Source organism: Furipterus horrens, unplaced genomic scaffold (assembly GCF_987537825.1).
Source record: "Furipterus horrens unplaced genomic scaffold, mFurHor1.1.pri manual_scaffold_17, whole genome shotgun sequence".
NCBI lineage: Eukaryota > Metazoa > Chordata > Mammalia > Chiroptera > Furipteridae > Furipterus > Furipterus horrens.
The window spans coordinates 84,040,536-84,063,097 of record NW_028327187.1 but is presented as its reverse complement, the minus strand read 5'-3'; the positions used below and the strand labels follow the sequence as shown (position 1 = coordinate 84,063,097).

The 22,562-nt window shown below is 40.6% G+C and overlaps 1 protein-coding gene across 1 annotated transcript in view; it reads right to left on the bottom strand.

The window, feature by feature from the left end:
- SLC9A7 (solute carrier family 9 member A7) overlaps positions 1–22,562 on the bottom strand; it is a 174,611-nt gene that overhangs the window by 58,865 nt on the left and 93,184 nt on the right. Inside the window, exons 6-12 of the mRNA XM_090264238.1 lie at positions 9,508–9,613; positions 9,029–9,170; positions 7,135–7,240; positions 5,790–5,878; positions 5,579–5,692; positions 3,250–3,361; positions 1,030–1,183 (exon numbers count right to left, since the gene is read on the bottom strand). Coding sequence (XP_090120364.1) covers positions 1,030–1,183; positions 3,250–3,361; positions 5,579–5,692; positions 5,790–5,878; positions 7,135–7,240; positions 9,029–9,170; positions 9,508–9,613 — 823 coding nt within the window. The remainder of the gene's footprint in view (positions 1–1,029; positions 1,184–3,249; positions 3,362–5,578; positions 5,693–5,789; positions 5,879–7,134; positions 7,241–9,028; positions 9,171–9,507; positions 9,614–22,562) is intronic.

The following is a 22,562-nucleotide window of genomic DNA, read 5'->3' as shown; positions in this document are numbered from 1 at the left end:
CCAGCCCAGAAATGGTAGAAATGGCAGTGGCCAAACCCAGGAATCCCTGCCTGCCATCAGTATAAGTTTTGAGACTATTCTCTCAAATTCCAGTTTTCTCCCTGACTCCAAGAATGACTGTGAGGTCCTTGTACATTCTTCTCTTCTCTAAACTAGGTATGCTTTGCAGTTGTTAGTTCCACATATTCTACATTCTAGAAAAGGAAATAAACTAAAAGCCAACAGAGAATGGGAAAAAAACAACAACAACACATTGCCACCTTGTGGCTTTTCAGAGAATTCATCACCCCTCTGCACTACTAAGTGTCTTGTTCTGAACACTTTCACCCTCTGCAGCCCCAAAACTGATGCAGGTGATGAGAGCACCTCCAAGATGCATAGTACTCCCATTAAACCAGAGCCAGAGTTGGGCTGCTGGTCTCTTGACCCCTGTTCCAAAGTCTGTTTTGCCATAGGGTGTTGGAGCTCACAAGCCCAGCTTGGAATTTAAATGCTCTTTAAAAAATGAAAATCAGGTCAGTGCCCCTTAGTTCTGACACAGCTGCAAAACCACAGGCAGAGGACGTCCATGAGGCTGCAACAAATGAGGGTTATGCAGGAAATGTCACCTCTTTGTGCATTTAAGCAAGAAGAGACACAGCAGTTTCCTCCTAAAACAAAACTGTAATTATGAAAAACAAAACTTGATTGTGAAATACCAGACACTGCCAACAGCTATGTCTATTCTCTCTCCTGCAGCTTTAAGACTTTTGGGATTCTTGCCCTAATGTCACTGCTCTAGCAAGGTGCAGGTGTTTCTAATTCCTTGTGATTTTATAGCAACAAACATTTTAATAATGACATTTTTTTCTCCTGTAAAATTCAACACTCTAAATTTTTATTGTTTTTTAGTTTTAATCTATGCTCTCACACACACACACACACACACACACACACACAAACAGTAAAAACCTTCCATGCACTAAGCTATAACACACCCTGAATGGACATAGTGGTATAGACACAAACTAGCCTCAGTTTCAAACCAACCTTATATTAAGCCACGACAACATGGGTGTTGTGCCTCCACCAACGATCCAGACAGTGAAGAAAACAATGAGGAGGGTGGTCGTGAACATCATCTGGCGAGCATAGGACGCTGTGTCTCGGATGGCGAGTGCAAATGCCATTGCTCCCCTGAGACCTGCAGGGACCAAAGAGGAAGATCTCCTGGTTATGACAAATCGCAATGTGTCCTTAAATCCACTGCTACCTCTGGGGGCTCATAAACTATATCCACTTATGCTTCTGCAGATGAGTTATTTTATTCAGAAAGAAGAACTTTAATTTTCTCCTATTTGAAGTTTTCTCTTGCAAAATGTCCAAACGCAATGATAAAAACATTGTACTACTTTGTATAGCACATTTTCCACTAATACCAGTAACTCTTTTGTTGCTGAAATAATTCTCCTACTATTAATATAAAAAGAAATATAAATAATAAATAATTTAAGTTCTCCAAGTCTGTGATCCAAGCACAACCCATGCACTACGTAGTCATTGTAAACTTAAGAAACAGGCTAGGTTTGAATATATCAAATGCATACTCGTGGACCATGAAGTAAAATCAAGGCTACCATGTAGGTACTTACATAAAAAAGAGAGAACAAATTTTCCATGAAACTTGATTAACAAAAGGCAAGAATACAATAATAATGAGTACAATTTGTTGAAATACAACTCTACTGTTGAAAAGAAAGGAATTCTTTGTGGGGGGAGTTAATCTGGGTTTCAAAGTTAGTGTTTCTGATTATCAAATGCATTATAAATATTCATCTGTAAAAGCCACTCTGAGCCCTTGGGGTACATAAACACAGGCAACACACAGATCTGTCCCAGGCACTATAGTTCTCTAACCCCGATGATTTACATTAATGGGTGTTAAGATTAAGTACCGACATTTTAATGTTTATCTTTCTAAGCCTTTTTGTTCCTTCCCCATACCATGTTCATAATTTGTTCTATAGTAAAAACGGAATCCATAATCTTTAATAGATATCTAGTTTAAATTCCTATTCACCGGGAGCAAGATTGTATGTATGAGAATGAAAGTTATACCCACTATAGCTGTTCATATATTTTCCCACCTTTCCCAATAATTTGAGCTCCTTGAGTGAGGTTGGCTTCTGTATCCTCTACAACCTAGAACCATGGCTTGTAAAAAGGGAATACTCAATAAATGTTTGTCAGAGTGAAAGGCGGTCATTATGGCAGGCTGTATGTTTAAGGGCAGATGGAAGTGAGTACTAGACAGAGACTACTTTGCTGAACAGTGCCAGTTGATGTGGTTTCAGTATGACTCTCTGAGGCCCCCAAGAATTACTGCATGGCAGTAAAGAGCAGCTACTCACTTTGCCTCTTGTACAGCCCCTCCCCACTCCCACACACAGGACAGAAGTAACTTTAAGGGTCACAGTAGCCTTTTGTGCCACCATTTCCTCCCTCTTCTCTGCAGAGGTACTCTAACTTGGGTCTCATTTATCAAATGTGACACTTACCGCCCTTTACTGCACTATCTACTCATGCAGATTGTTCTCTCCTTTCTTTATCTCCATATATTGCCTTATTTTCCTTTATTCCCTCAGTGGTTTTTCCACACTTCCTAGCTTTATAGTGGAGAGGGGGCACCTGGGAGACAGTGTAAATCAATTGTAAATCAGCAGAACTATCACAGCTGTTGTTTTCCAACTTGGGGGTCATCTTTCTTAGGAGTGTCTTTTATTTCTTCTCCTCCATAGACTCCTTGAGCTAGAAGGGACCTCAACTAATTAGCTCACATTCATTATTTTACAGGAGAGGATACTGCAGCTGGGAGGGGGTATGTTGAGTGGCATGGCCCATGTTCTTTCTCATTAAAGACCTATTTTACTTCTAATTTTAGATCTGGAGCCCCTTTGAAGATTAAGGGTTATGAACAATCTACTAGAGAACAATTAAGCACTTTCAATATATACCTCCAGGCCCCTTGGGTGGTAGAGATGAAATAAAGATGCAAATATTTTAGGGGAGAATGTTCACATTTGGTACTAGAGTTTGCAAAATCCTTATTAAGTCAGTTTACAATGTATATCTGTCTACTCAGCACTGCAGGGGGTGCAAAAGAACCAGAAACTCAAAATTTTCTGTTTTTATGAACCTTATTGATACTTTAATCATACTAACACTGCCTGATGAAAAACACTCATTTTCTTTACATTTATACTGTTTTACCTGAAAACATCATCATGTGTTGAAAATTCCAGCCAATCTTATGCCTTCTGCCCAAGTTGAGGAAGAAGGTGAGCGGGTAGATATGTGCAGCCCTGCCCAGGAAGATGGCAGCCTGAGTACCAGGTGAAGGTTAAGGGCCCAACAGGTATCCAGAATGTCATTGTCACACAATCTCTGGTTGAACAGAGACTTTTAGGAATGCCATGGCATCTCAGATGATCAGGAGAATTGCACCAAAAAAGCCAGGCTGTCTATAGTTCCCCTCTAAACAAATCTCAACAGCAGTTGACCAACTTTCCCAACCTGCTGGCCCACAGAGGTCACTTCTAGCCCATTTTGTGCACCATTGTAACTTCCTTATTTAATTAAACTAGTATGACTGATCCAGTCTATCTTAAAATGAGTCCAGAAATAAAGTAAGGTACCATAGCAGGGGTGGGGAGCTGAGATAAGTAAACAGTGTGTTGGGATCTTTTGGAAGAAAAAAACCACAAGAAGAAAATATTACTAACCCGTAAGTCAAACTATAAAGAGCAAGTTTGCTGGGTAAGAAGCCCATAAGCTTCTGTTGAAAGTAAACACCAGGGGCTTGAACGTACATCAAGACTCTACAAATAAGAAGTAGGGAAACTTAAAGTATTCATAATACTAAGACACATTCATGTTCCTCACAAGAATCAACCTGGACAGAATTCTCTACCTAAGTGGCTAAAATGTCTTTCAGAGATATAAGAAACGGAAAATGAAGAGTGTGGAAGAGGAACTCTACTATGGAAACCAAAGAATTCAGGGAAACCGGTCATTCGTCACTTGCTGAATTTAGAACAGAGCCCAACAGAGAGCCACACATGCCCTGCTCACACACGGAAAGCCCCGTGGGAGCCAAAGGAACAGGGAGCTTCCGTTCCCGCAAAGCAACAGCTGCCGGAGCTGCAGCTGTTTCAGACACAAGCAAGGGCAAAACTATCTTCTCCCTTTTCCAGGGGAAAGCACTGACTAAAATTTTCTTCTTTTATCTTTCTTTTTTATTTTTTTTTTTAACAAAAGGAAACAGGTAGTGTGTATAAAGTCCATTCTACCCCAGAAGCCATTCAGAGGTCCTCCGTGGTAAGCAGCCTTCAGAATTCTCAGAGGATCTGGCTGGCCCTCCTCCAGGGTACTCATTTGTAAACAAGAACTGCGCTCTCACTATCTCTCACAGGATGCTGTGCTAGGAATACAAATCAAAATGACATGCAAGGTCTTTCCTAATCAAGAATTAAAACACTGATTCTGCAGACTTTCAGTTGTTATTATGTCAGTCCAAGAAATGAGCCCCAGTTAAAGCAGATAATACTCGAAGTGGAAGGATTCTGACATGGCATTAGACCATTGTCACTATCTAGCTGCTTGATGATTATCACTTATTCCTACACAAGAAAAAAAAAAAAAAAAACCCAGAAGAGAAAAATGCTCCTTTTTTTGCCAGCATCCCAAGACCTAAGGATAACTATGAGGCCTCAGGAAAGGGCAAAAGTCAATGCCCAGCAATATAGAACTCCTGCTCAGGATTTTGAAATACAGGCTGAACTGGATTGCTGGACAATCCAGAAAAGTTCACTTGAATGAAAACAATGGAATCTGAGGCCAAGTGAGCAAAACCCTCAGCTGTCAATCCACTGCTAGGCATCGACATCCCTCCTCACTTGAGAGAAACCAACCCTTGAAACCGTGTCTCTTCCAAAAACTGTGCTCCCAGTGGGACTAAACCAAGGAACCAAGTGTTTTTCCATTTGATCTTTTCTATCTTTCCTGCTTTTTTTTTGGGGGGGGGGGGGGCGCTTTTCCACCACAATATGTTAAGCTTGGGTGAAAGCATGCTTATTGTCTGCAAGTTTCCCTGGGAGGTCAGGGAGAGCTACCCATACCAGTGTTCAGTCAAGAGCAGGAGTAACAGAACCTTCAGGTTTTCCAAATGGGAAACCTTCCAGATTGGAATTCATGCAACGATGAAATAAGAATAGATCTGGGGACTGACATGGTTGCCTACTCTTAGATCTGCTAAGAAGGGCTCTTTACAAAACAAACTGTCATCTGCCCGCACTAGCATAACAGAAAGGCCATCTTACAGAGAAAATTCAGAAAGGACAACCTCAGAATCAATGGCAGTCCTTTAAATCAAATACATTTAGCTTCATGAAACCATTTAAGCCTTCTTTTTCTCATCATAAAAACACCGTGAACTCATGCCAGCTCAGTCACACACCTGAAACAGAAATTATTATTACTATAGCTTCCTCGGCAATGGTCACTTCTCTGTGTAGAAAATAGTGGAACCAAAAAAGGATACAAAAGCTCCAATGATGAAAACGGGGCTGAAAACATGCTTCTGGAAGGTAAACAGCGCCAGGCCCATGTAGGAGAAGATGAAGTTCTCTGCCAGGAAGTGTAACACCTCAAAGAGCTGCACAGATAAGAAAAAGGAAGCATGAAACCCGGTGGATCCCCTTCCCTTGCAGTCAATGATGGGTAACTCGGGAGGACTCAGGGCTTTTGCTCACCTGCTTCGTTCGACTTCTTGATTCCACCGACAGATTGTTGTAGGTGTAATGAGCTTGTGTGATTCCACAGAAAAGGACAGCTACAACACCTGGCATGAGAGGTTTTTTTTGTTTTTTGTTTTTTTAAATCAATGGAATAAAAAGCAGCAGGAAAAATCCCTGGTGAAATGAAAAGTAAAGATAGGCAAGCCCAGCATATCCAAGTTTCTGAATATTTTTGAGTTTCCTATTACTGAAAGCTCTCTCTGCCCCCACCATTCATATTAACCTTTCTTTCTCCTAACGTCGCTTTCCTTCAAACCCAAGGTCCTGGACCTCCTCCCTTCCTCCAGTTTTAAGGGTATCCTCTCCCATCTTCTAAACTCCTACTGAATTACCATCTGTGTTTTGCATTTAGCATTCAAAGAGACTGTGAGGGCCTGTTATACACTTTTGTCATATTCCCTTCTGTTCTTAAAACAAATGAGTTTAATTTCAAACCAATGCTTTATATTTTGCATGGTCTAGGGATTCAGACAAAATGGATCCAGAGTACTAGTCCATTTATCCAAGCCCTGATGACCTAGATTTCTGATTAATGGTATCCAATTTGTTGTGTAAGACAATTGACTAACCTGGGACTTTGCCTATATATTTACAGATAATGGTCAAGTTTTAAGGAAGTGGGGCGTTTTATAATTCTGCATATAAAGATACATTACAATATTTGAAAAGTAATAAAAGAACTTTCTCACTACTTGGATTATGTATGGTAATTGTGTTTAAGTTTTCTAATGGAAAAATTCAGTGATTTGTTCGTTTGTTTGTTTTTGTAATGAGAGGATGTGAGGAACTAAAACCACATGATCACCCACACTAATAATATATGAAACTGGCACCATAAAAACATGATGTTGAAAAAGAATGATAAAGAGACCAGAGAAAAAACAAGGAGTACCTGTGTTCCCACTTATCTGAGTAGACACAAAATTACCTTTAAAAATATACATATTTTGCTTATTACTGGTGCTGTTTGTAAACTAACACAGCAATCTAAGGAAGGATACAAATGAGATATTAATATTTTCAGTAACGCTTGCAGCTAAACATAGTTAGAATGAATACGCAAAGGCATAACTGAGTCTGAAGCAATAAACTTTATCCTTTAAATTTATGTAGTTTTGGGAAACTAAATTATTCATAAGGTAGAACACCAGCCTTGCTTAGCAATACACCACATGAACACTCAGTGAGCAGTTAATCAACTCCATGCAGCTGCTACTTAAGAATTCTTCACTCCCCTCAAGCTCCCACAAGCCCCCAACACCTTGAGGGGAAGGGTGGCCCAAGAGTAGAAAAAACCCACCTGTAAACCCACAGGCTTCTGCCAAGAGGAACGTGCTCCAGGACATCAGGAAGAAGAGTGCCGTCTCCAGCAGTGGGAAACAGTGCAGCTTGGTAAACTTGGTCACGTCAATCCCTGTCAAGGAACTCATCTCCAAGAACAAGTACCAGAGTCACTAAAGAACCACATTCTATTAGCCCAGGATCCCCTCCCTAAGGGCCATCCTTTCCTCTCAGCTCTTCTTTTGGGGTCTCAAAGGTGCTGCTTGCTTTTTAAAGTAATAAAAACTAAGCTTTCCAGTAGAATAGAGATTGTCAAGGGCTGGGAAAGGGGGGATATTGTTTAATGAGTACACAGATCTGTTTGGAATGATGAAAAAGTTCTGGAAACAGTAGGGAGTGTTATACAACATTGTGGTTGTACTTAATGCTACTGAAATGTACACTTAAACTAGTTATAAGGGCAAATTTTATGTTATATATACATTTTACTACAATTTTTAAAAATGAATAATGTCAAATACCAAAAATCATCAAATTGTACACTTCAAAAGGGTGAATCATACAATGTGAATTTTATCCCAATAAAGGTGTTTTTTTTATTTTATTTTTATTTTTTAAGTAGGCTTTCTAAAGAGACTGGAAATGGGCTTTCTGTGCTCCTTGCAACATCCATGGTTCTCAAAGGCATAGTCTTGGTCTGGGGTGTGACTATCAGGTTAGTTCTAACAGTGCTGGCAGTACCTAGAGCTGGCCTGGGAAGATGAGGCTGTGAGACCTTGACCTCTGTAGGCCACTGCGGCTGGAGTCCACAGCAGGTATCTAATGAAGGCATGAGACAGAAAGAAATGCGCAACTCCAGGGGCAACCACAAGATGCCAGTATAACCTTTTGGAATTGGAGATTTTTCTCCTAACACTGCCATTCCATGGTAGGCCAGCATGGAACCAGCTCATGGGTGGTTTTGCTGAGCAATATAAATCTCTGGTGCATAAAAAGGAACTTTGTGAAGAAAGAAATATAAATCTATGCTGTCCAATATGGCAGCCGCTAGCCACGTGTGGCTGCTGAACACTTAAAATGTGCCTTGTCCGAATCAAGATGTGCTGTAAGAACACAATCTGCAACATATTTCAAAGATCGCATATGAAAATTGAATGTATAAAAAATCTCATTAATAATTTGTGTAAGTTTTGTTAACTTGTATATTGATTAGAGGCTGAAATGTGGCTCACATTTGTGGCTTCCATTACATTTGTATTGATTGGACAGCAGTGATCTAAATGCCACTGAAAGAAGATATGATGAAGGACTCAGCACACCTGTGGAGGGGTTGCCTGCTCATTCCACACTTTACTTTTATGTTTGTTGGTTGGTTGGTTGGTTGGCTGGTTAGTTGGTTTTAAACTAAATATTGTGCAGCCCACTTAAGGAGGACCACCTCGCGGTAATTCCCACCATTGGCTCCCAGCTAGTTATGGCCACGTTAGCCCTATTTGGCCTGGAACAGCTGACAGTAGCAACAAACTTGGGGCTAAAGCTCTTCCCATGCTGCTCCTTCCTGGCCTCCTGCGAGGTGATCCTTCATTCCCAGTCTCCTCCTGGTTTCTCAGCTCTTTTCATTCCCTAAAACTAATGCTTCCCCCCTTGGCTCCCATCTCCAACCAGTTCAGAGGAGGGAGAGAAAAATGGAAAGGTGAGGACAGAGCTAAACCTAGAGTTATACCCAAACATTTTCTCAGATTCTTAGCTAGGCTATCATGTTTTACCAAAGAGACATTTCAGAAGTCCCCAAACCTCAGTGGAACAATATAGTTAAGATTTATTTCTGAAAGGAAGAGGTGACAACTTTCTTTTTGCAAGTGTAATGTCATATAATCATACCCACACAGGGCCAGAAACTACAAAAAGGATATCAGAGCTGTCACAACACCAGTCACAGCACCCATGGTAAAAGAGCCACTAAATATACCTAGAAAAATGCCAACTGACTTAAAAAATGCAGCAGCATCAAATGCATGAGTATTCAGCCCTGCTGGCTGGTAGGCAACAATAGACCTGGAATTTAAAAAGAAGAGAAAGTTTAAAAGACTGTGCTAGTTTTACACCATGGTACCAAAAACTATCAACAAACATAGGTATCTATAGTCCACCAGGCACTTTGCATGGTGCGTTCATTTAACTCAATCTGCAGTCACCATTGTTACGCTGGTACAGCATTTTGATTGCTGCTGACTGGACAAAGCAACATATTATTATCAATAAAGTTGAAAAACCTCTTTTAGAAAAACATCTAATTTAATATTTAACATCTGTAAGACAGACCTCTGAATTTAGCCTAGAGCATTTACAAAGTCAGAGTCTCTCTTCCCTGGGCAGAAGTATTGTTACTTACGAGGACAGCACAATGGCTACAGCATCATTTAGGACGCTTTCTCCAAACAGAAGTGCATAAAGGTCCACATCTGCATGTAGCTCATTAAATATCGCCAGTACAGTCACTAAAAGGTGAGCCAAAAGCACATAAATTAGTTTCAGTTTCTGGCCTTAAGCTGTGAATGACAAATTTATAGAAGCAATTCTTATTTTCAGCAGGACTGGGTGGTTTGGGAAACAGGGAGTCAAAGGTGGATTGTCTGTCTATGGCGGAAATGAAAATGGCAATCTTCTTAATCAGAATGAGTTATGAGATGATACCTGATTCTAATAACACTGCACTGCCTTTCCACTGTAATCCCATCACAGTTTCGTAAAAACTATTAAAAAGATTTATTTTATTTATTTATTTTTAAAGAGAGGGGAAGGGAAGGAGAAAGAGAGGGAGAGAAGCATTGATGTGTGAGAAAATAACCGACTGGTTGTCTCTCGTATGCACCCTGACCGGGGACTGAACCCACCAGGAATCGAACCTGTGACCTCTTGGTGTGTGTGTGTGTGGGAGGACGCCCAACCCACTGAGCCACACTGGTCAGGACTATTATGGAACTTTAAAAAATAATCACAATTAATGTGATTCAGCTTTACTATTGGGCAGAAACCCTAGTCTATTGACCACTGTGCTCCTAGAACCCAGCAGAAGGGCAGGCCACAAAGGCGGCTTTAATAACAGTTTGTGAAGTAAGTCTTGGTTTATGACAGACTACACATAATTACACTTCTCATAGTCTCCATATTTTTTTAGGCATTTAAAAATCAGCTAGTCTCCAGAACAGTGGTTCTCAAACTTTTGGCATCAGGACTCCTTTTACACTCTAAAAAAGTATTGAGGCCCCCAAAGAACTTTAGTTTTATGGACTATATCAATAGTTACTGAATTGAGTAAAACAGAAAAAATTTAAATTTTCATTTATTTAAAATTACTAATAAACCCATTATATGATATTGTTAATAAAAAATAATAGTGAGAAGAGAGCCATTGTTTTATATTTTTTCAAATTTTTAAAAACAAATAGTCCATATCACACATTATGCAGGCACTGGAAAACCCCACTCCACTGTATACTTGTTAAAGAATGAAAGTAAAAATGACAAATAATGTATTACTATTATTATTAAATCAGTTTTGACCGTATGGACCCCCCTGAAACAGTTTTGGAGTTCTTCAACTTTGGTTCCAAATTTGGGGCCAGAAAATTCTTTGTTGTGGAGAACTAGACTGTGCATGGTAGGATATTTAGCAACATCCCTGTCCCATGAGACACCAGTAACACCTCACACTGAGCATCTGGATGCCTGATTGTAGCAGGAGTTGTGTGGCACCACCTCAGGACTGCTAGCCAGGATAAACAGCTATTTGTTTAAGCTGGTATTGCCAGGATTTTCTGTTAGTTGCAGCCAAAAGCATTACAAACTGATACAATTAGAAAAATAAACCAAGCAAATGTTTAGCTTAGTTATAAACCAACCATTCTTGTAGTCATCATCCAGTTCAAGAAATCTAACTTGGCTAGCCTCCACAGAACTCCCCCGATATGTTCCATCCAATCTCAAACCTCTTCCTTCACTCAAAAGTAAGCATTAATATGATTTTATAGTAATTGCTTCCTTGCATTTCCTTGTAGTTTGACCACCCAATGTATATTTCCTGACACTATCATTTGGTTTTACACATTTTAAATTTTATTTTTAAATACTTTTTTACAACTCTTACTTCATGGGTCCCCCTTCCATTCCCTTCTGTCAGCTCCATTTTCATAAGCCCTATTGTTTAGTCCTCTCGTTTCTCAATTTTCCAATGCTGATATATACAGTTCTTTCATAATTTCTATCATTTTTAAAAATTTCCTTTAGGTTTTGTTGGAATATTAATAAAATATTGTCTGCCTTGGGAGCCTATTTTTCTGGTATGACTTCATTGTCTGTAACTTTATTATTCAGAAGGATTAACTTTGTTTTTCTTACAATATATTTGCATGAAGTTCAACCTCAATCCATTTCTGCTCCTCATATTAAGTCGGGGTAGAAAGCCTAGAATAGACTTCCTAGTTTCGTGGCTCTGGGGCTCCCTCTTCTGGTTTTCCGGCAAGTATTAAAAATGTGGCCTCTGGGTGTAGCCACCTCCCCAGCACTGTGAAATCTATTTCCTCTGGTCTCCTCCTCCATAGTATCTGAGCTTTCTTTCTTCTTTAATGCTTTATCAATCAAGGTCCAGGGTCCTAGCAGTTCATGTACAGGGAGTGACTTCCAGATAGACCCTCCCTGGGTATTTTCTGAGAGTCCTAAGGGCCCAGGTCATTCTAGAAGTCTCACCCCTCCTCCAGTCTCCTTGCCCTCACTCACCAATTGAAGCCTGTAAAGCCCCTCCCAGTTTTAACTTGTTATCCAACAAGCCTATGAAGTTGTTTATTCCAAGTGGGGACCCCTCATTTTGAGTGTGAATACTTGTGGGAAATTTCTGGGTCCCCTGGCCATCAAAATGCTCTTCTCCCCTCTGCTTCCTCAACTCAGCCACTATTTGTAACACTAAGTCTCACTGCTGCTGTGGCTTTACCCCACCAGTTGATAGCTGGGGACCCATGAGGATACTCTGCCAGCTACTTGTGTCTCTGTTGTTTCTTTTGCTGTCCTGTTTTCTCTATTCTTGTTAGAGATTAAGGGAGAGTCCAAAACTACACTACCCCCATCATGCCTTCCTTTTCAAAATGTTCATTTCATTTATTCATAGTAAGCAAAGAAAAAATGGAATTTGAAAAATGCCCACTATATCATGAGGCTGCTCCAGATAATTATAAATCTTGGATATAAAATCACTACTCTAAGTATTCAGATGCTAACCAGACATCAGAAGCAGCTTTAGTTACTAAAGGACATGTCATCTTCATAACACAAAACACAGAGTCAATCTCTTTCATCTACCCTTAAATACAGTTTATCAGGTTCCACGAGAGGAAAAATACTTAAGGATTAGGCTAAAAAGGTCTCATTTTCTGGATTTTCTATTATATGAACAATATCTGTGGCTCCTTACATAAAACCTATAATGGTTAATTTTATGTATCAACTTGACTGGGCCATAAGGTGCCTAAATACTTGATTAAACATTATTCCAGATGTGTCTCTGAGGTTCTGGATGAGACTGACATTTGAATCAGTAGATGAAATAAAGCAGATGGCTCTCTCCAATGTGGGTGGGACTCATCCAGTCTGTTAAAGACTTGACTAGAACAAAGGCAGAGTCTTTGAGCTGGGATGTCAGTCTCCTCCTACCTTTGGACTTGGACTGAAACTACAGCATTGGCTTTCCTCATTCTTAGGATTTCAGACTGCCGATCTTGGGACTTTTCAGGTTGCATAACCGCATGAGTTAATTCCTTATTCTCTCTCCTTCTCTCTCCCTCCCTCTCTGTCTCTATCTCTACACACACACACACACACACTCCTATTTATTCTGTTTCTCTGAAGAACCCCAACTAACAAAACCTTTACTAGTTTATCATTACAATTGACCCTTAAACAACATGAAGGTGAGGGGTGCTGACTGCCTTGCACAGTTGAAAATCCACATAATTTTTGTTTCCCCATAAACTTAGTTGTCCCCCTTTGTCCACAGGGCATTGGTTCCAAAACCCCCTGAGGATACCAAAATCCACAGATGCTCAAGCCGCCTATGTGAAGTAGGGTAGATCAATGCATACATTTGGCCCTCCACATCTGCAGACTCCCAGCTGTGGATTGAAAAGAGGACAAGTATTTATTGAAAAAAAAAAAAAACATATAAGTGGACCCACACAGTTCAAACCTTTGTTCAAGGGTCAAGTGTATATGGCCTAACAATTGTATTATTTTTGACCCAATGTTGAAGAAAAATTAACAATGATAATAATAACAACAACTAGAAGGTAAGATGGCGGAGGAGTGAGGAGAGGTTGCAGTTTTAGGCTCCGGAGGCCCATCTGCAGTTTGGGCTAATTGCAGACAGAACATCTCAGTGAGCAGCTGGACATTGGTGGGAGCTGAGCCAAGGCACTGCTGGATTAGAGAAAATCCATCTGGGAACAACCTGTTTAGTGAGGATAGCGGAGAAAAAGGGGACGAAACGGGATTCCTGACTGGGGCGGCTGCCCGAGCTGTGGCGGGAAGCACACAAAGGATTTTTGGCGACCACAGGCTGCCCGGAGAGGAGGCAGGTGGAAAGCAGATCTCTGCCCGCTGGCAGAGACGGGACTCGACCAAGTGGCATTGGCGCTGAAGGACAGGAGACAGCGTGCTGCCGGGCAAGTGAGAACATAATTCTCCTTTATATTTTTCTCTAGTGGACGGTGGAGAGGGGAGGAAAGTTTGGGGGTGGTAGGCCGTTCTGGAGGAGGCCAGGCGCAGAGGCGCGCTCATCCACTCCCCAACCCTACCCTTGGGTCGCGGGGCGCACATAGGGAAGTGCTCTCACTCACTGGCCCAGGTGCGTGGGGCCGTGAGTCCAGGCGTCCCTCGGACACTCCCCAACGGACATAAGATCAGTGCCCCTACGGGCACAGGGAGGGCCCACTGAACAGGCAGAGAACCGTGCACAGACACCCCTAGACAGCTCCCGTGGGCGCAGGGCCCCAGGCCGGAAAGCAGACCACTAGCGCAGGCTCTGTTTGTGCCCGCCCAGACGGGTGAGGGAAGGCGGGCGGCTGCAGCACGGGAACAGCGGGAGGCGGCGACCCACGGACGCTCGCTTCCACTGAGCACAAGTGTCCCCGGCCCTGCCCTAAGAGGCCAGAGACCAACTCCCGGTGCTCGGCTCAGCAGGACTGAGGGCACGGGGCGGCGCTCGAGCGCGAAATCACCTCAGCCCGGGGTCAGGGGGCGCCAATCCCGGGGGAAAGCTCTCGGGCCGCCCGCGAGTGCAGGGACGCGCTCAGGGACTCCTCTGCGCGAACGCGGAACTGACGCAGCCCAGCAACAGCAGGAGCCAATCCCGGGGAAAGCGCTCGGGCCGCCCGCGCGGGCAGGGTCTCGCGCAGGGACACCTCGGCGCGAACGGGGAACCACCGCGGCCCGGCAGCAGTGGGCTCCAACCGCGGGGCAAACTCTTGGGCCGCCTGAGCGTGCAGGGGCTCGCACGCAAGGGCTCGAGCGCAAGGGCACCTCAACTGGCTCCAGCGGGCAGCAAGGGAGCGCGCCGTGCCGGCAACCGCGGGCGCGCACCATAGCGGCAACCGGGGGCGCACACCAGTCCTGCAAAAAACAAGAACCTCTGACCTGCCACACTAGACCAGCTGCGGACCCAGAAAAAGAAGGCAACACACCAAGGCTAAAACGGAGTAAAAACATCGCTTTTTTTTTTCCAAATTTTTTCTCCCAAATTTTTTCTCCCTTGTTCTTTCTTTCTTCTTAATCATTTCTTTTCTTTCCTTCTTTCTTTATTCTTTTCCTGGGGTTTTTTTGGGGGGGTTTTGGGGGGTATATATATATATTTTTTTTTTTAATATTTTTTTTCTCTCTCTTTTTTCTTTCTTTCTTTCTTCTTTATTCTTTCTTTTCTATCTTTCTTTGTTCCTTTCTTTCTTACCTTTTGGGGTTTTTTGGGGGGGTTTGTGGTAAATTTTTTATTTTCTTCTCTTTCTCTCTTTCTTCTTTTCTTCTATTTTCTTGGGGATTTTTTTGGGGGGGTGTTTTTCCTTCACCTCTTCCAAAAATAACAAACTTTATCTCTAACGTGTTGCATATAACCTCTCCTTCTCATCCTTTCTCTTTAATCGTTGTTTATTCGTTTGTGTGTCTAGCTTAGCCCCCCTATCACTCTAAATAATATAATATAATTACTATATAAACCCAAATACAATACAATCCCACTTTCTTACTATATTATGTATTTTTCTATCCTTTTCTTCTATTTTTATTAACATACAATGTAAATATTACTAACTGGCTTGCACAGTCTCAAATATTACTAATCTATCACTCCCTCTATCAAAAATTATATTTTTCCTCCCCAAAAACAACTCTTATCTATTCTTCTTATAGTATAAAAGCTCAAATCTCTTTACATTAATATTAATACAGGCTAGTTGGCTAACGATAGCAGGATAGAATGGGGGATACTTTTTGAGGGTGTGGGTCTCCGGCCTGGGCTGTGTGTTTATGTCTTTAACAGCATATCCACAAAAGAACTCAAGACAAAGCGGATAGAGTGATTCTCAACCAACTAGCCAGAAGGAAGATCCTATGAAAGAACATCTGAAATATAACCAAACAGCATAAACAAACGACATAAAGGGTAACTCAAGAACATCAGGCTCAGGATATCAAAGAGACTGCACCACTGAAACTCCCAGACCTTCGATAAAGAATATTACACCACAAAGGAGGGAAGTCAAAGCAGACTACCCCCCCAAATAAATAAATAAATAAAAACAAAAAGAATCCAACATGGTAAGACGCAAAAATAACCCCTCAATGAAAAGGAAAGAGGAATCCTCAGAAAGAGAGATAGATGAAATAGACATAGCCCAAATGTCAGACATGGAATTCAAAACAATGGTGGTAAAGAAGCTCAATATACTCGACATCCTTAAAATCAACTATGACAACCTCCAAGGACGTTACCAACAGCTCCAAGAAAATTACAGGGAACTTGCAGAGAACTACACCAGCATAAAAAAAGACATAGAAATTGTTAACAAGAACCAGGAAGAACTTAAGAATACAATCTCTGAACTGAAAAACACAGTAGAATCAGTCAAAAGCAGACTAAATGAAGCAGAGGATCGGATTAGTGAGTTAGAAGATAATGTAGAGAAAAACTCCCAGACAATACAGCAAAATGAAAAATGATTGAAAAAATATGAACAAGATGTAAGGGAATTACAGGATAGCATTAGGAAAAATAATTTAAGGATCATCGGAATACGAGAAGAAGAAGAAAAGGAACATGTAATTGAAAATCTGATAGGAGAAATAGTGACAGAAAATTTTCCGAACCTGATGAGAGAAAAAGCTATGCAAGTCCAAGAAGCAATGAGAGTTCCAATTAAGAGGAACCCCCCAAAACCCACTCCAAGGCACATCATAGTTAAAATGGCAACATTCCAAGACAAAGAGAGAATCCTAAAAGCAGCAAGAGAAAAGCAGCAAATAACATACAAGGGAGCTCCGATAAGGCTATCAACTGATTTCTCAACAGAAACATTACAAGCCAGAAGGGAATGGTCAAAAATATTTCAAGCAATGAAAAACAAAGGCCTACAACCAAGAATACTCTACCCAGCAAGGCTCTCATTCAAAATAGAAGGTGAAATAAGGAGTTTCTCAGACAAAGGAAGACTGAAAGAATACATCTCCACCAAACCAGCATTGCAAGAGATGCTAAAGGGAGTGTTCTAAGAAAAAAGAAGGAAAAAACAAGAGAGGAGAGGAACAGAGGTACAAAGGGAAATGAATAAATACACGTCAATAATAACCTTAAATGTAAATGGATTAAATGCTCCAATTAAAAGACATAGGGTAACGGAATGGATAAGAAAACAGGATCCACATATTTGCTGTCTACAAGAAACACACCTGAAAACAAAAGATTTACACAGACTGAAAGTAAAGGGATATAAAAAAATATTCCAAGCAAACGGACCGGAAAAAAAAGCCGGGGTAGCAGTTCTCATATCAGACAAAATGGATTTCAAAGCAAGGACAATAAAAAGAGACAAAGAAGGACATTTCATAATACTTAAAGGAACAATCCATCAAGAAGATATGACTTTGATAAACATATATGCACCCAACATAGGAACACCCAAATACATAAAGCAAATACTAGAAGACCACAAAAAGGATATCAACAACAACACACTCATAGTAGGGGACTTCAACACTCCATTATCAACAATAGACAGATCATCAAAGCAAAGAAACACCAAGGATATACAGGCATTGAACAACACACTAAACCACATGGATCTAACTGACATATATAGAACTTTTCACCCCAAAGAAGCAAAATATACATTCTTTTCAAGTGTACATGGGACATTTTCAAAGATAGACCACATGATAGGTCACAAAACAAGCCTCAACAAATTCAAGAAAAATGAAATCATATCAAGCATCTTTTCAGATCACAATGCCTTGAAACTAGAAATCAACCTCAGAAAAAAAAATCAAAGACACCCAAACTCATGGAGATTGAATAACATGCTATTAAATAATGAATGGGTTAACAATGACATCAAAGAAGAAATCAAGAAATTTCTAGAAACTAATGATAATGAGCACACAACAACCCAAAACCTGTGGGACACAGCAAAAGCAGTCCTGAGAGGGAAGTTTATAGCAATACAGGCATATCTGAAAAGGCTAGAAGAATCTCAAATAAAAAACCTAACCACAATGCTACAAGAACTAGAACAGCAACAACAAACAAAACCTAGGGCAAGAAGAAGGAATGAAATCATCAAGATCAGAGCAGAACTAAATGACATAGAGACTAAACAAACAATCCAAAAGATCAACGAAACTAGGAGCTGGTTCTTCGAAAAAATCAACAAAATCGACAAGCCTCTAGCCAGTCTAATCAAGAAAAAAAGAGAGAAGACACAAATAAACAAAATCAGAAATGAAAGAGGAGAAATCACGACTGATACCTCAGAAATACAAATGATAGTTAGAAATTACTTCAGACAACTGTATGACAAGAAATTTGACAATCTAGAAGAAATGGACAAATTTCTAGAAACATACAACCTTCCAAAACTGAATCAAGAAGAAGTGGAAAGTCTCAACAGACCAATAACAAAGAAGGAAATTGAAACAGTAATCCAAAATCTCCCGGCACACAAAAGCCCTGGACAGGATGGCTTCACAGGCGAATTCTACAAAACATTCAGGGAAGAACTAACTCCTATCCTTCTCAAACTGTTCCAAAAATCCAAGAAGAGGGGAAAATCCCAAACTCTTTCTATGAAGCCAGTATTATCCTAATCCCCAAACCAGGTCAAGACACAACAAAGAAAGAAAACTACAGGCCAATATCACTGATGAACATCGATGCTAAAATCCTCAATAAAATATTGGCAAACAGGATCCAGCAATACATCAAAAAGATCATACATCATGATCAAGTGGGCTTCATTCCAGGGATGCAAGGATGGTTTAATATTCGCAAATCAATAAATATAATACATCACCTAAACAGAATGAAAGACAAAAATCACATGATCATTTCAATAGATGCAGAAAAAGCATTTGATAAAGTACAACACCCATTTATGATGAAAACACTCAACAAAATGGGAATAAAGGGAGCATATCTTAACATAATTAAGGCTATATATGAGAAGCCTGAGGCCAACATCATACTCAATGGACAAAAACTGAAAGCATTCCCCCTGAAATCAGGAACTAGACGAGGTTGTCCACTCTCTCCACTCCTTTTCAACATAGTGTTGGAAGTCCTAGCCACAGCAATCAGACAAGACAAAGAAATAAAAGGGATCCAAATTGGGAAAGAGGAAGTAAAACTTTCATTATATGCAGATGACATGATAGTATACCTCGAAAATCCTATAAACTCCACTAAAAGACTACTCGATATAATAAGTGAATTTGGCAAAATCGCTGGGTACAAAATAAATATACAGAAATCTAAGGCATTTCTGTACACCAACAATAAAATAGCAGAGACAGAGACAAAAAAGAAAATACCATTTACTATAGCAACAAGAAAAATAAAGTACCTAGGAGTAAACTTAACCAAAGAGATAAAAGACCTGTATTCTGAAAATTACATAACATTGAAGAAAGAAATTAAGGAAGAAACAAATAAATGGAAGCAAATACCATGTTCTTGGATGGGAAGAATCAACATCATCAAAATGGCCATACTACCCAAAGCAATTTACGGATTCAATGCAATCCCTATTAAAATACCAATGACATATTTCACAGACCTAGAACAAATACTCCATAAATTCATATGGAACCAAAAAAGACCCCGAATAGCAAAAGCAATCTTGAGACAGAAGAACACAGCAGGAGGAATTACAACACCAGATATCAAACAATACTACAAAGCCACTGTAATCAAAACAGTATGGTACTGGCATAAGAACAGACATATAGATCAGTGGAACAGAATAGAGAGTCCAGAAATAAACCCAGGCCTCTATGGTCAACTAATCTTTGATAAAGGAGGAAGGAACATAAAATGGAGTGAGAAGAGCCTCTTTAACAAATGGTGCTGGGAGAACTGGATAGGGACCTGCAAAAAAATGAAACTAGACCACCAACTTACACCACACACAAGAATAAACTCAAGATGGATCAAAGACTTAAATGTAAGCCGTGACACCATAAAAGTCCTAGAGGAAAACATAGGCAAGAAAATATCAGATATCTCACGTAACAATCTCTTCACGGAAACATCTCCTAAAGCAAGAGAAATAAAGGAAAAAATAAATAAATGGGATTACATCAAACTGAAGAGTTTCTGCTCAGCAAAAGAAAACATCAGCAAGATGAAAAGGAAACCAACCATATGGGAAAACATATTTGCCAATGACATCACAGACAGTGGACTGATTTCCAAAATATATAAAGAGCTGATACGACTAAACATCAAGAAAACAAACAACCCAATTAAAAAATGGGCAAGGGACCTGAACAAACACTTCTCTGAAGAGGACATATAGAAGGTCCATAGACACATGAAAAAATGCTCAACATCATTAGCCATGAGGGAGATGCAAATAAAAACCACAATGAGATACCATTTTACACTAGTCAGAATGGCCATCATCAACAAATCAACAAGCAACAAGTGCTGGCGAGGATGTGGAGAGACGGGAACCCTACTGCACTGTTGGTGGGAATGCAGACTGGTGCAGCCACTATGGAGAACAGTATGGAATTACCTCAAAAGATTAAAAATGGAACTGCCTTTTGAACCAGCGACTCCACTACTAGGATTATACCCGAAGAATCTTGAAACACCAGTTCAAAAGAACTTATGCACTCCTATGTTCATTGCAGCACTGTTTACAATAGCTAAGTGCTGGAAACAACCTAAGTGCCCATCTGTAGATGAGTGGATCAAAAAACTGTGGTACATTTACACAATGGAATACTATGCAGCAGAAAGAAAGAAGGAACTCCTGCCATTTGCAACAACATGGATGGAACTAGAGAGAATTATGCTTAGTGAAATAAGCCAGGCAAAGAAAGCAAAATACCATATGATATCACCTAATACAGGAAACTAAAGAACAACACAAACAAAGGAACTAAAGAGAACAAAGAGCAGAATAGCAGTAAATAGGGGGGAGGGGAGAGGGAGAGAAGGGGGATAAGTAAGGGAAGGGATTAGTCAAAGAACCTATATAAAAGACTCATGGACATGGACAACGGGGAGGGATATGATTGCGGGAGAGGGGGTGGGTTGGGTGGGGGAGAGAAATTAGGGGAAAAGGGGACAACTGTAATTGAAAAACCAAAATAAAAAAAGAATAAAAAAATTAAAAAAAAGAGAAAAAAAAAATAACAACAACTATGCCAAACATTTTACAATCTCATCTATAGACCTCATAAACGCCTGTGGGTAGCACTAAAACTTCCCCCAACTTACAGAAAAGAAACTAGGCCCTGTGTCATGGGCTCCTTTCTACTTCAGTATCAAAATTCCTAAAATCTCAGCAGTTGAGTCCAAGAATAGTTTTATCCATTACTCATACAACATGTCCTCTGGGGGTTGGCACCAGAGACCTCTGTTCACATCGGTCACTCAGGGACCCAAGACTGATGGAGGCTAATCTTCACAAACAGAGCATGAGGCTGGTAGCCCAGGAGATCTGTGTCCCAGGACTTTATCAGTCAGGGTCCTGGCAAGAAACAGATGGCATCCTCAAATTGAGCAATTTGAGGAGTGTTTTATAAGGGATTAGTTATAGAAGTGTGGTGAGAGTACAGGAAAGCCACAAGGGAGGGGGCAGTACTAGAGGCTGAAACAGGGAGCTTTATACCATCCCTAGGCCCAAAGGGAGCAGGGAAGGAGTGATGGTAAGAACCAGAAACTATATGGAGAGGGTCACCTGACAGGAGCTGTGACCTTTGATCAAGGGACAGAGCCAGATCTCAGGGACCCTGCATTTCCATCTTCCTTCTTTTGCTCTCGCTCAAACAAATCCAATGGGAAACCAGAAAGCAAAGGAACCTCTGAAATCTCCCATACAAGTCACGGAGAGGAGAGCAGAGAAGGGTGGCAAGTAAATCTGGAGAGGCGCACAGAAGCATCTAACATAGCCACCAACTAGCTATGAGAACTTAGCACATAGCAAAGTCTAAAGATTTCAGTAAAGGTTTGAGCTACCTGATTTTCAAAAGTTCTCCAACTTTAAATACTATTTTCCTAAAATGCTATAGTTACCAGTAGTAAAAAAAAAAAAAAGTACAATTAACTCATTTATCCATGACAATGAAGGCCCACTTGCATAATTAATAATAATAACAATTAACATTTATACAGCAGTGGTCTAAATCTGACTGCTCTGAATTTCAATTTCTCACTCTTCCTGCCCATAACCTTATAAAACAAGGCAGGAACTCTGCCATTCCCCTCCCTGAGCCAGGTTGCACTGAACCAAGATGAGAAATACAGGTGCTGGCAGCAGGAAGATGATGGGGAGATGGCAGAGTGAGTGAGTGGTTTCTAAAAGTGCGGAGTAAACAGACTGTTCCACCCAGGGCCTTTGGAATCAGAACAGGGTCACAACAGTTGTTTCCAACTAGATTATGAACAAAGAAATTACAATGAACTGACGACTGCTGGTACATATATCTAAAAAGCAGTAGAAAAATAAAAGAATAGCAGATAGGGGAAGAAGGAAAGATCAAGAACCTTAATCTGTTCATTTCACTTGTGTATTAAAGAGCACCTAGCCTTTGCAAACACTCAATACAAAGCAGCAAGTACTTCTGTGCACAAAATAGATGGACTCAAGAACTGTGAGAGCAAGTAAGTGAAAGAGTGAGGGAAGAAGA